We start from the raw sequence: 14,427 nt of genomic DNA, 5'->3' as shown, positions 1-14,427 counted from the left end.
AATACGCTGACCCTGAATCATCCCTCATGGTGGAGCCCAGGGGAGCTCTGTTTTCCCAGAGGAACAGGTGAGATAGGGCCACCCTTCATCATAGAACAAAGGACAATAGTTCAAGGATGTATGCGAGGGAAGCAAAGCAGCGTGAGTAAGTCAATGACAGCGGGCCTCCTCCCTAGCAGGCTGCTGAACCCAGCTTCTTTGCTCTGCTAGAAGAACCCCCTCATTCAATCTAGTCTGGAGCCACCTGTGTTTGCCATGGAATGCAGAAAGCCTGGTTCTCAGGCTAGGGTTCCGTCTGCCCTATTTCCATTGTCCCCAGCCTGAAGGGAGGGCAGGAGGGAGATCCTGAAGCCTGAGCCCATGGGAAAGTCACCTGCAGATGATTTGCATGCCTGGGTGGAGCTGGTGATGAGAAGGAAGGACAGGCTATGGTCACCATCATGGAGATCTGAACACTAAGTGCCTAACCCTGCAAGCAACAGTGAACATGACACTGTCCAGAGGGAATCCCACAGACCTGGTCTAGGCCCTGGGGAGCTCCAGGGAGAGAGAAGCTCAGACAGCCGTGAGGAGGCTAGGAACAGCTGTAGGGGTGGAATAGTGCAGTGCGCACTCTCCTAATAGAGTGCTTCCGAAAGCATTGACATTCACAAAACCATATCATGTAGTAGTAACTAGGCTGTTTGTGAACCGAATGTGAACTGAACAGAAGGACTTCCTTTCACTTCTCAACACACATGCATTCATGCCCACCTGTCTGCCATTTTTTTTTTGAGACAAGATGGATACCCGTTCAAGTATCTGGAAAGGATTCTTTTTTTTTTCATTTCTTTATTGTTAAAGTGATGTACAGAGGGGTTACAGTTTCATATATAAGGCAGTACACACATTTCTTATCCAACTTGTTACCTCCTCCCTCATTTTCCCCCTCCTTCCCCCTCCCCACTTCCTTCCTCCCCCCCATGTGATGTACAATTGGTTTACACCATATAATTTTGTAAGTATTGCTGCTGCATTGGTTTGTCTTTTTTATCCTGTCTCTCCATTTTGGTATTCCCTTTCCCTTCCTTAGTTCCAATACATGTATGTACAATATCCAGGGTACTAAAATCAGTTACAGTGATAACAGAGGTAAAACCACGGGAAAGAAAGACAAAAGAAAAAGGGAATAATTTCACACAGTATGTTGAAGATAACAAAAACAATGATAAACCACTTGTTTCCATAACTTGGAGTTCATTTCCTGGAAAGGATTCTTAAGTAGATTTTTCTACATTGCAAAAAGTCTCTGACAACTTCATTTTCCAGCACAATGGAAGTCTATATCAGGTTAGCCTGATTAGAGAATCCAGAGGTCATTGAAAAGATGTTTTCCACAGGGCTTGGCAAGATACTTGGTTCTAGGCCTTAATGTTCTTCTGGAACTGGGGTCCAAACTTCCAGATTCTCAGTCACCTTTTCTAATGGGGATCAAGAGATGATTTTATCAAGAGATGTAATACAACCCCCCCAAAAAAACTATTTATGTCAAAAGCCATTTGATTCCCCATTGTACAATATCCTAGACAGCAAACAAGCCTCTAGCCATCTGCTGAGATGTCTTGGCATGCAGTGGCTTCTTCGAGCCTTAATCCTTCATGATCTCATTTGAAGCCTCGGGGTGGGATTAATGACAGATCATTGATAACTCTGGCGCAGTCTGTGGAATCAATGTTGCAATGGAAGCCTCAGGGAGATCTGATCGTTTCCTTCTCTTCACCCTCTGCCCTTCTCTCAGCCCTTAAAGAGAAATAGGCCAGGACTTTTGAGAGTGGCACAGAAGAATACACAACATCACTAGGAAAGCCTGTGAAGAATGAAGAAACCCAGTGAAGAATGGTTGACTGGCCAATCTAGGCTCAATTCCCAGAAAGCTTCCTTCTGTCCATCTGCACTGGGAAAAGGTGGGAAAAAATATTTTCCTCTTTTTAAAAATATCATGTTGAGCAGGGTGCCAGTGACTCATGTCTGTAACCCTAGCTACTCAGGAGGCTGAGATTTGAGGATCACAGTTCAAAGCCAACTCAAGTAGGAAAGTCCATGAGACTTTAATCTCCAATAAACTACTCCCTCAAAAGCTGAAAGTGGAACTCTGACTCAAGTTATAGAGTGCTAACTCAAGTTATAGAGTGCTAACCATAAGCAAAAGATGCTCAGGGACAGTGCCCAGGCTCTTAATTCAAGCCCCAGGACAGGTGTGCGCACACACACACACACACACACTATCATTTTGAACTAAGTGCTAGTGGCTCACGCCTGTAATTCTAGCTACTCAGGAGACTGAGATCTGAAAATCAAGGTTCAAAGCCAGCCTGAGCAGGAAAGCTCATGAAATTCTCACCTCCAATTACCCAACAAAAGGCCAAAAATGGAGCTGTGGCTCAAGCAGTAGAGCACTAGCCTTGAGCAAAAAAGAGTTCAGGGACAGTGCCTGGGCACTGAGTTCAAGCCCCAGGAAAGGCAGTCACACACACACACACACACACACACACACACACACACTCTCTCTCTCTCTCTCTCTCTCTCTCTCTCTCTCTCTCTCTCTCTCTATTGACTATTACCTTTTCTCTGGAAAAAATTCCTTTGAGCCTCCTCCCTATGTATCCCACTGTCCTAAGCAAAGAATGTTTCCACTGAACCATATACCACACGCAGTATATTTATATTTATTATTTTATGTTGTGTTATATATTCTTTGCTTTTGTTTGGACCTTACTTTTTTCTTGTTTTTAGCAATACTGGGCTTTGAACTCAAGGATTTACACTTGCTAAGCAGGTGCTCTACCATTTGAGCCACTCCACTAGTGCCTTTTTGCATTGGTTATTCTCAAGATGGGCTTCACAAGTCTGAGCTAGCCTGGTCTATAATCTTCCTAATTTTCAGTGATGACAGGGTACAATCCACTGTGCCCAGTCATTGATTGGGATGAAATCTCATAAACTTGTATGCTTAGGGTGGTCTTGAACCTCCCAATCTCCAGCTTACAAGCAGCTAGGATGTGTCTGGAATTTTTGACTCAACCAAATGCACTGCAGTTTATCCAGGTTGTTGTGTTAGCAGTTGACTGTGTTTGCAACTAAGCCATGTGCCCTAGATGAAGGAATCACAGTTTGGAACTCAGTCGTACAGGTAAGTTTCTGGGTGTTTCCAGTTTGTTGTTACCCTGAATATAAAAGACTTGAACATAACAGGCACCTACCCAGAGTTCAAACTTGAGTACCTCAAGAAAAGAAAAGATCAAAATTAAAAAAAAAAAAAGATGGGAAAGGGGAAAGAAGGAAGGTGAGTTGAACATTATAAGCTCATACCCTGATTTCAAACTCTAGTGCCACAAGAAAAGAAAAGAAAAAAAAAAGGAAATGAAAGAAGGAGAAGGGAAGAGGAAGGGAATAGAAGGGGAGAAGAAAGAAAAGGAGGAGAGGAGAAGGAAGAGAAGGAGAAGGGAGGAGAGAAAGAACTAATAGATCTAAATTTGGAGGCTAACAAATACCAAGATCTGTACAGAGTCCCAGAACAAGCAATAATCTTGCTCTGGACCCAGTTCCAAGACCTGAAAACCATAAGAACCAATACTATAGACCAAAACAAGATTCAAGGCCCATAACAAGCCCATAAAAAGCCAGAAGAGGAGTGGTGGCTCACTCAAGTGACAGCGTTTTTCTTCAATATTCTCATTTTTACACATATTCTTACCATTGCAGTTCTTGCATATTCTGTTCCATTTTTTTCTTCAGTCTTTTTATTTTTCAGTTGTGTAAGTATCCTATCCTCAATCTCAGAGAATCTGGGCCAAAGAACTCTTCACTGTGTTCAATTTTCTAATGAGTACATATCAGCAACAGTCTTCCTATCAGTTAGGATTGATCTATAGAATTTATTTTGTATTTCTTGCATTTTTACCCTGGGTGGATTAGGAGCTGATAGAACCTCAGCAGGTTAGGCTGTGGTGGAGTAGTTTAGGGGATAGACTGAACAGAGTACTCTATTCCAAAGCGATTCACTTCTTCACTCCCCCTGCTGGAGGCAAAAGGGGGTTTTTCTCTAGTCTTCTTTAGGAAGCACAGTAGAGCCCCTAGAGGTAAAACTCACAAAGTGTGGATGCAATTTGTCCATTGCAATATCCATTCTCCTCCCAGGTATTGGTTCCTATAGAGATTTCTGTTCATGGCTTATGCCCATGAGATGGCAGTGAGGGCTCTCTCTCTCTGTCTCTCTCTCTGTCTCTCTCTCTGTCTCTCTCTCTCTCTCTCTCTCTCTCTCTTTCTCTGCCAGTTTTGGGGCTTGAACTCAGGACCTGGGCACAGCCCCTGAGCTCTTTTGCTTGAAGCTAGTGCTCTAACACTTTAAGCCACCACTCCACTTCCTTTTTAAAAATAGTTGATTGGAGATAAGAGTCTCACAGAGACTTTTCTGCCAAGTCTGGCTTCAAACTGTGATTCTCAGGGCTCAGCCTCTAGAGTAGCTGGGAATAATTATAAGTGTGAGCCACAGGCATCAGGCAAGTCTCTCTTTAAAGTGGCCCTGGGTCCTATTGGCTCAGAGCAGACCTATCTGTACATCTTACAAAAATGTGATTCTCAGTTCCAGTATAAACCAAAGTTGATGTTGAGCTCAGGGAAAGGTCTCCTACCCCACCCCCCATGATATTGATGTTGTATCTAAGGTAGGAGCTGGCCTTTTAAAAATGGAATGTTCAGGGAAAAGACTTATAACATGTGCCATACAGGGTCCTATCAGCTCATGGTCCATGTAGAGGAAGAACAATTCCTATACAGAGTGCTGAAACCACAGTCCTGCGGTCTTATGACTGACTAGGATCTTATAAAATACCTTGACTGAAGCTACTGCTGCTGCTGTTCCCACAAAAGGGACCAGCATCCTCAGGTGCCACAGCCAAGGCGCTAACTCAGATACTTCTGTGGGAGAGGCCTCTTGCTTTGATTGCATTAATTGGAAGAAAGACATTTAGAAATATGAGCAGAATTCCTTTCTAAAAGGACATCCTGAAACAAGAAAGAAAGGAAGGGTTTAAACATAGAGAGGAAGGGTGAAAGAGAGACAGGAAATGATGGAAGGAAGAAGGAAGGAAGGACAGAAGGAGAGAAGGAAGGGAGGGAGGGAAAGGTTAAAAGGGAAGGAGGGGGAGGGAGAAAGAGGGGACGAGAAGGGAAAGGAGGGGAGGGGGAAAGGGACAGAGGAGAAGAGGGGAGGGAAGAGAGGGGAGGAGAAGGGCTTTCTCTTATATACAACAAGAGATCTGCCATCTCAGTTAAATTCCTGAAATTCCTTGGTAAACTAGGGGCTGCTCCATCCTTGATACTGCCGAGAAATAGCTAGTAACCCTCTCAGCACCTACAATATTAGAAGAGACCCAAAATCTTGGGCTTTCTTGGGTCCTAGAGGCAACATATTTTTTTATCCATTGTTACTTCAGCACATTTATACATTTATGCAAACAGGCTAAAGGTTCTAAAATCCACCCAAGATGCAATGCAAAGGACACCCCCATGAATGCCTTGCAGACGTTTCTTTCTTGCAGAGGCTTTTCAACCTCCTTCCCCTCTTCTTGGACCCTATAGACCACCCCTTCAAGGTCTTCCCACCATTCCTGTAAGTCATCAAAGGATCCCATCCCATGTGGGTAGATCGGTCCTCATGGAGCCTCTAGGCTGGTTGTAGTAAATCTAAAAAACCAAGTCAATGCCACGGCTTATATTATAAAAGCATTTTATTGAACACATTCTGGAGACAGTCAGAATTAGGACAAAATTGAGGTGGAGGCTGGGGTGGGATTCTGTTTCACTAGCTTACATTCTAGAAGAGTTGGGATTTTTATATTGTCAGGAACCATGCTAGAGGGACTGAAAGACCAATTTGCTGCAGAATAGAAAGAGATGATGTGGGAGAGTAGACTGGAAATGGGGTTTTACCTTGAAAGCAAAGGTGGTTCCATGGTAGACCTGGACTAGACTACTCTCCAGAAAAGGGAAAAACTTGGCTTGGACAATTGCCTAGCAGGGACAGTTGTCCTGAGGTGGGGGGATGGGGAACAACTGCCCTTAGGGGTCAGGGGCTTGCTGCTGCAACTCTCCTTAACTCTTGAAGCTCCTCCGGGAGGAGGACGTGGTGGAAACAAATTTGACACTGGAGCTGCTGCCCCCACCACTGCTTAAGCCTCCCCCCATCCCTCGGCTACTGTTTGTACTGAAGCCTGCAATGTGCCCGCCCCCCAGGCCCACACCGCCTCCCACGCCTCCACTGTTGCTGGAGTAGTAGCCTCCACTGCCACCGCCTCCACCAAGACTGCTGCCGAAACCGTAGCCCAAGCCACCGCCGAAGGAACCACTGCCGTAGCCCGAGGACGTACTGTTTGTAACCACAGCTGCAGAAAAAAGAAGAAGGTTAAGACTCCGAGGAGATTGGTTTTATGCGACCAACTTGTTTGATGTGGTCCATGGAAGAGGGCTACACCTGGCCCCTTTCACTCAGAAGCCATAGAGGCCAGAGGAACTGAGTCATCTGCTTAAGGCCCTAGTCCCAGGGCCTTGGAACAGGGGTAAGGTAAGGGGACAGGGTCCAATATGTGAATGATACAGGGCCCTGCACTTTAAGAGATAAGATATGAGTGACATCGCTTCATGTCCTTTTCTGTCTGTCTTCTGCCCCTCCATCACTTGCTTCCCATGTTAAATAAGCATATATTGGGATGGGGAATATCTGGCTCAGTGGGATTCAAAGATAGCATCAAGTATCCATCATTATGAATGCCTGTTCAAAATTACTTACAGATATTGACTGGTCCAACTCCTTCTCCACTCAGTCTGAAAGAGAAAAACATTGAAATGAGAGTTCAAGTTTCTCCCAAAGGTAGTATTAGTCTCTTTGGATAACTCTCATAGTCATAATGAGAGCTTAATCCCAGGTCAGGCGTCTAGATACCTCCTTAAGTAAGAGAAAGGGAGTGCTCTCTGGAGGGACTTTCTAATGAAGAAAGCTTGGTTTCAACCAGGTTGTCAACGAGCACAATTCATGTTCTCCCCCACCCATTTTACAGAAACATGAGTCATGAGTTCTGAGAAATACGAATATGTATGAAGCATTTTTGCCTTGTAAGGGTTTATACTGTATGAGAGAACTCAGCACAGATAGAAATCCCTAAAACAAAGAATAGAACAGCCATACACAGGGTCAGAAGACAGAAGGAAATGGTGTTGGACAACTCAAAGGCTAGTAAGTTCAAGTCAGAGGGACTAACCACAGAAGATTTGAAGGAAGAGGTACTTGAAAAATGGGGAAGGGAAGGGTGGAGCTAAGTGTGGCACCATCATAGAAGTCTAGCAGAAAGGAGACAGCCTTCACCATGCACCTACTAAATTGCTCAGTGGTTTGAAGGAGAGGTAGTGGCCCAAGAATACTGATGTGGAGAATCAGTCAGAAAGGATACCGAGGCCTACAAACTGCCCATGTGTAAGACTGAAACAGCATAGATGACGTGTGATTATGATGCATACTTGTACAAGTGGCCCCTTGTATGTGGGTTTTGTACCCCGAAGTGGAGAAGCTCCCCTTTATCAAAGCTGAGGCCCCTCTGGGCCAGTGATGTCAGCCCACCTGCACTCCTCGCCCTCCAGCAGCTTGCGGTAGGTGGCAATCTCCACATCCAGGGCCAGCTTGACGTTCATCAGCTCCTGATAGTCACGCATCAGCCGTGCCATGTCCTGCTTGGCCTTCTGCAGGGCCTCCTCCAGCTCAGCCAGCTTGTTCCTGGCATCCTTGAGGGCCAGCTCACCTCGCTGCTCGGCATCAGCAATGGCATTCTGCAGGTTGGCACACTACAAAGGGAAAGAAAGGAAGAGTGGAGAGACCTCAGTAAATGGCTTGGATATGACTCTTTTTGAGATTCAATGTCAGACAAACTTTCTGGAGTTACAGAGAAAGCCAATGATCAGAGTCCTAAGTGTGTGTGTGTGTGTGTGTGTGTGTGTGTGTGTGTGTGTGTGTGTGTGTGTGTTTAGCAGAAGTAAAGCAAATAAGTATCCCATTCAGAGCTCAGGCCCTTCCCTTGTCCTCTTCCAGCCTCGCCCTACCTGCTTCTTGACGTTGTCAATCTCGGCTCTCAGCCTCTGAATCATGCGGTTCATCTCAGAGATTTCGTGCTTGGTGTTTCGAAGGTCATCACCATGCCTGCCAGCGGTCTGCTGCAGCTCCTCATACTAAAGCCAGCAAAAAAAAAGGAATGATCTCACTTACCTGAAGGTAAAGAGAACTTTCCCCAAGTTCATGGGTAGAGGCTCCTAAGCCGTAACAAGTGGTACTGTGATCTCCAATCTGGAGCTGGTTCCAGTAGTTCCAAGGTAAGAGCCTGACTTAGATCATTTCTTCTTCCTTGCCTCTCCTCTTAGAAACTGATATGAAATGCTTTTCAGACTGGAAAATCTCTATGTAGCTATTCCCATAATTCATCCTAATTGGCCTGAGCAGGCCTCCATGGCTCCACCCTTAGCACTGTCAAGGCCTGCAATCCTAGCGACGGGCTCACCTGCTCACTTAGGGGGGCAGTTACACAGAGCACTCACCTTGGTCTGGTACCAGGACTCAGCTTCGGTCCGGCTGCGGTTGGCGATGTCTTCATACTGAGCCTTGACCTCAGCGATGATGCTGTCCAGGTCCAGGCTTCGGTTGTTGTCCATGGACAGCACCACAGATGTGTCTGAGATGTGTGTCTGCATCTGGGACAGCTCCTGCGGGAACACTTGAAATCAACCCCCTGATTCTGTATTATTTTAACATCCGTTCCATTCAGATTTCCATCCATCATGGGATGTTTCTCACCGCATCAAAGAACATCTTCAGGAAGTTGATCTCATCCATCAGAGCATCTACCTTGGCTTCGAGCTCTACCTTGTTCATGTAGGCAGCATCCACATCCTAAGGAAAAAGAGAGGTGATGGCACTGAAGGATGTCTCTCTAACTTAAAAGGCTCCACCCCCAGGAGATCATAGCCCCAGGCTTCCGGACTCTGACACACACACCTTCTTCAACATCACAAACTCGTTCTCAGCAGTGGTACGCTTATTGATTTCGTCTTCATACCTGGTTTTAAGGGAGGGGAAATGCTCATCAGACAACGAGGAACAGTAAAGGGATCTTTACTGACCCTGCTTTCACCCTGGGAAGAGTCTTCTCACATCTCACAGGCTGAACTCCGGTAGGATGAGCCCCAGAGCAAGGACCTGACCTATTAGCATGCTACTTTCTCCTTAACTACCTAGCAGATATTCATTCTTTTTGTTTTATGTTTTGTTTTTGTGCCATTACCAGGGCTTGAACTCAGCACTTGAACTCTCCTTAGCTTTTTCACTCAGGGTTGGTACTCTACTCCTTTGAGCCACAGCTTCACGTCCAGCTAATTGCTGGCTATTTGGAGACAGGTGTCTCACAGACTTTCCTACCCTGCCTAAGCTGCCTTTGAATCATGATCCTCAGATTTCAGCCTCTTGAGTAGCTAGGAATATACCCAGTTTCAGATATTCATTCTATTATCACTACCATTCAGTTGCTTCAAGAATATTCCTGTGGATAAGCTGTGTTTTTTTCTCCCCAACCTTGTATCTTTGGGGCTTTTAGTTAACTTTCAGAATGGTTTTAGGTAAAGAAATGAAAGCAAACAGTAGCAGCTCAGAGACTGCTTCACATGACAAAAGAAGATCTTAGATTCACCAAGTTGGATTCTGTCATCAGTTCCAGCTTTGAGGGGCAACCATCCAAAAATTTTGAGTTCACGTGGACTGCTCTGATTGTTAGCTAAATGCCTTGTCCAGATTCTAAGCCTGGAGCTGGGCTAAAATTTTCCAAACACAGATATGGTTTTTTAAATTACTGTAGATATCATAGACATTATGGACTTCTAGCCCACAGGCAAGGGGCATGCAGAAGTCTGCTTATAAAGTTTATTTGGTACCAGGAAGACATCAAAGTGCCTGTGTCCTCCCAGCTCCAACTTACTTGTTCTTAAAGTCTTCTACCAGGTCCTGCATGTTCCTCAGCTCTGAGTCCAAGCGGCCCCTTTCTCCTAGAACCCCATCCAGCTGCCTCCTAAGGTTGTTGATGTACTGCTCAAACAAAGGCTCCAGGTTCTGTCTCACAGTCTTGGTGCCCTGCTCCTGCAGCAGAGCCCATTTGGTATCCAGGACTTTGTTCTGCTGCTCCAGGAACCGCACCTGGAGGGAGACAAGTGTGAAGAGGCCCTTAGATTTCTTTTGTCTATGACAGACTCACTGCTGTGCCTCCCACACAGGGTGCCTCACAGAGCCACTTGGGAGAGTCTAGGGTGAGACCCCAGCCTCTCTTTTGGGCAGGTGGGGCCCACTTGTACCAGGAACCACTGGCTGCAGCATGGCCTTGTCCTTTGCTTTTCTACAAAGGCTGTCAGGCTTCTGTTTGATAAACACATCTGCCCTGCTGGTCAACCCACACCTCACAGTTGGCTGGGAGCTCATCGGGGCCCTGCAGAAACCAGGACCCCTAGAGGGCAGCCTCTGGATGGGAACAATTTAGACTCAGTCCCTAGCCTGCCAGTGCAGTTCAGAAAGAGTGTCTGAGGTCAAGACACAGAAACAACTGAAAAGGGCTGCACCTGGTGAAGGCATCTACACAAAGCTGAGAGGATCTTCCCTCTTCCCTCTGCCTTTGGCCTTTACCCTCCACTCACAGGGTATATTCCTAAGGGCCACAGCTCACCTTGTCGATGAAGGAGGCGAACTTGTTGTTGAGGGTCTTGATCTGCTCACGCTCCTCTGTCCTCACCCGCTGGATGGTGGGGTCAATTTGCAGGTTCAGAGGAGTCAGGAGGTTCTGGTTGATGGTGACTTCTTGGATGCCTCCAGGGGGGCACACGGGGAAGCCAGGGCCACCGAAGCCACCCCCATAGCCACCACCAAAGCCAGATCCACCACCAAAACCACCACCAAAGCTACTACCGCCAAAACCAAATCCACTGCCAGCTCCACCTCCAAAGCCATAGCCAACTCCACCAGCAGCAGTACTGCGGCCCCGGATGCTGCCTCCTCCGGTGCTGATGGACATCTTGAAGCTACTCGGGTTGTAGAGGCTCCGGCTGCTATAGCCACCCAGTCCACAAGCACCTCCAAGACTGATCCTGCTACGGCCACCACCACCCCCAGAGCGGGACATGGAGCTAAAACTGGTGCGAGAGACAGATGGGGTGATGGCAGAGGCAGAGCTGAAGGAGCGGCTGCCCCCACTTCGGAAGGAAACACTGGACTGGCGAGACATGATGGCTTGTTCCTGGCAGGGCAGAAGTACCGGACACTGGTGGGCTGGGAGGTGCTGGAAAGAACGGAGCTCAGCGGAACGCAGTGGGTGGCTCTGTTACCTGGGAACTGAAATGCCCCTTTTATCCCCTCAGAACATGGGTTGGGCGGGAGAGCTGCCGAGCTGTGAATGATTAGTGGGCTGGGCATGCCTGGGGGGCAGCTGTGAGCTCACCCCGTCACACCTGCACAGTAGTGTGGGGTGCAAACGCTCTTCCTGGCAGGCTCTGCTTAGGTAGAAATAACCTTGCCTTGCAGCATTCATCTTTTGGCATTGAGACAGCCAGCTAGTCTCTCTTCCCCATGGAACTTGAGGAGGGGGGGGTCTGTGAGCACCCAAGAATGACCCCACAGTAAGGGCATTTGCCAATGGCTACTGTCCTAAAGATCCACACAGAACCAGGGACATTAGCCATCAATCCCTGCGTGGTAATGCTGGCTACTCAGCTTAGGGGATATTGTCCATAAGTGGAACCCAAAGTGAGTCCCTCCCTGGTTTCTCCTTCCCTACTCTTCTTACATTAGCTAGGCAGGAAGTTTCTGAAGGGCCTTCAGCTCTTAGAAAGGTGATCTGTGGCCTTATATCTTGAGCATGTACCCAAAGCAAAATGGAATCCAGTCTTTCCAGTAGAACCCTCCTACCCCCACCGGTGGGGGAAGCTCAGTTATTCCAGAACCCCACCAGGAAGAATTGTCTGCAAAATTCAGGCCAGAAAGGCTCTCACAGGGTCAGAGATTGGGGACTAGAGAATGCCTCTCCAGTCTGGACATACAGCCCTGTAGTGCACCACTCTGCTCTCTCTACAGCCAGGCCTATCCCTCTACAGCTCCTCCTAACTCAGCATTTTGTGTTTCTCTGAACTTCCCCTTGATCTTTCCTTGGCAGAACCCTGTGGGGGTTTAGGAAATGAGGGGTCTCTGTGACCCTTTACAAAACATCTTGACACTGGGCTGGCAGGCATGTCTCTCTTCAAGGGGGAGCTGTCCTGCTGGCTACCCCCAACTCCCTCCCCCCAGGTGTGTTCCAGCAAGCTCTCAGTTATTCCACCAGGGGAGAAATGAGTCATCGTATCTGTTGATACAGGCTGAAGGCTGCCACAAACACATACCTACAGGAGCTTCTAATCTCATCAGGGAACATGTTGAGAATTGGCGGGCCTGTTATAACGGTGAACCATCCTGTTCTGAGCAGCGGGAATGGCCCTTGCTTCCTCTGAGCTCCGGCCCAGTCTTCTTCAGAGCCAAAGAGATGGAAAACTGAATTCTATATGTGGACTGATTGCCAGAGAGGCTAGACAGAGCAGGTTCAGGATACCAGGGAGCTGGCCTCACACTCCACCAGCTACTCTCAGGAACGCTCCCAGAGGCTCTTCTGACAAGCTGGTCTGGGCTATTTGTGGGACCATGTAGAAGAAAGGGGATTCTGGTTAGGTTTTAGGAAGTGTCTATCCTAAACCACACCCCTTTCTGGCTGCAGACTTAAATGAAATCACCCTCTGCCTCCCCCTTACAAGAGTGAGGGAGTGGGGAAGCTAGGGGAAGGGTTCTAAGCCATGAGGCTGAGGGGCCATGTTCTCTAAAGTACAAAATCAGGACCCAGCTCAGGCACAGGGCCTGTGGCTGAGCCACAAGGAAATCGAGGCTGTGGGAAATGACTTCCTGGTGCTGGAGATCTGCTGAGACGCTGATTGTGCTCACCAGAGGCTGTGGGGAGAGAGCAGCCTATGGGTGGATTCTATAGTCACACAGTGGCCAGAGCCGGCCCGGTAGGTTTTAGGCAATGAGGTTTGGATGGCTCCCTGCCTAAACTATGGCTGAAACCCCTTAGTTTACAATTTAATTCCCAGTTGCCTCCTAGAGGTCAGATGTGAGTGTCTGAGACATACTGGGATGCTTTCAGCCCTGACAGAACAGATCCCAACTTGAAGCGAGTGTGTGTAAGGACTCCTAGCAAGAGTTTCTCTCCTTTCCCCAACAGATGGCTATCTGGGCACATCCTGCCACACACAGAGACAGGTCCTAGGTACAATTCCCACTGCCCTTGGGAAGCTTCACCACCTCCTGACAGGGGCATTCTCTTCTCTCTATTCATCCTCCTCCAGCTGTGTTGTGAAGGAGGGCTTGGCCAGACAGGAATGTACTCTGGGCCATCTCAGAATCGCTATAGTGCTCCACACTTGGATCTAGGTGCCAGGGACCAGCAGTGTGGGGGTGGCAGGTAGCTGGGCGAGGAGTGTTGTTGAGGTAACACTGGGAAAAAGCAGTACTCTGTCCAAGCTCCATGGGAACCTCCCCCCAGCTGGCTGGGCAGCCCCTCCCACCATGCCACACCTGAGCAGATGTAAGGGTAGAGAAGTCCCTGTGGACAGACAAGTCCCAGCCCTTCAGCTGAGTGGAAGTCCCACTCCAGCTAGGAATCCCATGGAGACAGGAAGAGAGGAATTGCAAGACTTGGTCGGGCATGCTGTGTTTAGCTTAGCTTCTATCAGATTCCTTCACCAGCACAGTGTGTTGGGGCTGAGGGACCTCTCTAATGAGGTCCCATTGGTGTCCCTGTCAGAGAAGAAGGCAATAAGATGGCTTTTCCCATCTCCCCATGGAGGAGTATGGGAAACAGAGACTGTTCAGCATGAATGCTTACTGCTTTGCAGAGAGCAGACAAGGAGAGTCTCAGCTCATGCAAGAAGAATATGCAAACCTGAAACACCAGCCAAGCCTTTCTCCTTGGAGCCCACACCTCAAGCTGTGTGCTTTGTTTGTTTCATTTTTTTAAGACACATTTGAGCCTAATGCCAGTGGTTCATGCTTGTAATCCTAGCTATTCAGGAGGCTGAGCGCCGAGGGCCAAGGTTTAAAACTAATCTGGGTAAAAAAATAAAATAAAAAAACCAACCTGGGCATGAAAATCCATGAGATTCTTATCTCCAATTAGCCACCCCGCCCCCCCAAAAAAATCCAGAAGTGGTGCTGTAGTTCAAGTGGAAGAACACCAGCCTTCAGCAAGAAAGCTAAGGAACTGGTCGTGAGTTCAAGCCCCAGTAATGGCACAAAGG

General features: G+C 47.6%; 1 protein-coding gene across 1 annotated transcript; it reads right to left on the bottom strand.

The window, feature by feature from the left end:
• Window positions 1–5,790: 5,790 nt before the first annotated feature.
• Krt5 (keratin 5) lies at window positions 5,791–11,412 on the bottom strand. The gene is made up of 9 exons (XM_048363896.1): window positions 10,782–11,412; window positions 10,047–10,261; window positions 9,074–9,134; window positions 8,873–8,968; window positions 8,617–8,781; window positions 8,128–8,253; window positions 7,652–7,872; window positions 6,827–6,861; window positions 5,791–6,422 (listed from the first exon to the last, which is right to left on the bottom strand). Exons 1-9 carry the CDS (start codon window positions 11,334–11,336, stop codon window positions 6,133–6,135), a joined length of 1,764 nt encoding a protein of 587 aa, XP_048219853.1. The 5' UTR covers window positions 11,337–11,412; the 3' UTR covers window positions 5,791–6,132.
• Window positions 11,413–14,427: the final 3,015 nt, after the last annotated feature.

The sequence above is a fragment of the Perognathus longimembris genome, chromosome 1 (genome assembly GCF_023159225.1).
Source record: "Perognathus longimembris pacificus isolate PPM17 chromosome 1, ASM2315922v1, whole genome shotgun sequence".
Classification (NCBI taxonomy): domain Eukaryota; kingdom Metazoa; phylum Chordata; class Mammalia; order Rodentia; family Heteromyidae; genus Perognathus; species Perognathus longimembris.
Note: the sequence above shows the minus strand (reverse complement) of the source record. Positions and strands in the feature narration are given on the sequence as shown.

Coding starts and splice junctions, on each gene's coding strand:
- Krt5 (XM_048363896.1), bottom strand. CDS start 11,336: ATGTCTCGCCAGTCCAGTGTTTCCTTCCGAAGTGGGGGCAGCCGCTCC. Junction 10,262..10,781: donor TCGCCTCCTTCATCGACAAG/GTGAGCTGTGGC, acceptor GTCTCCCTCCAG/GTGCGGTTCCTGGAGCAGCA. Junction 8,969..9,073: donor AGTTTGTGATGTTGAAGAAG/GTGTGTGTGTCA, acceptor CTTTTTCCTTAG/GATGTGGATGCTGCCTACAT.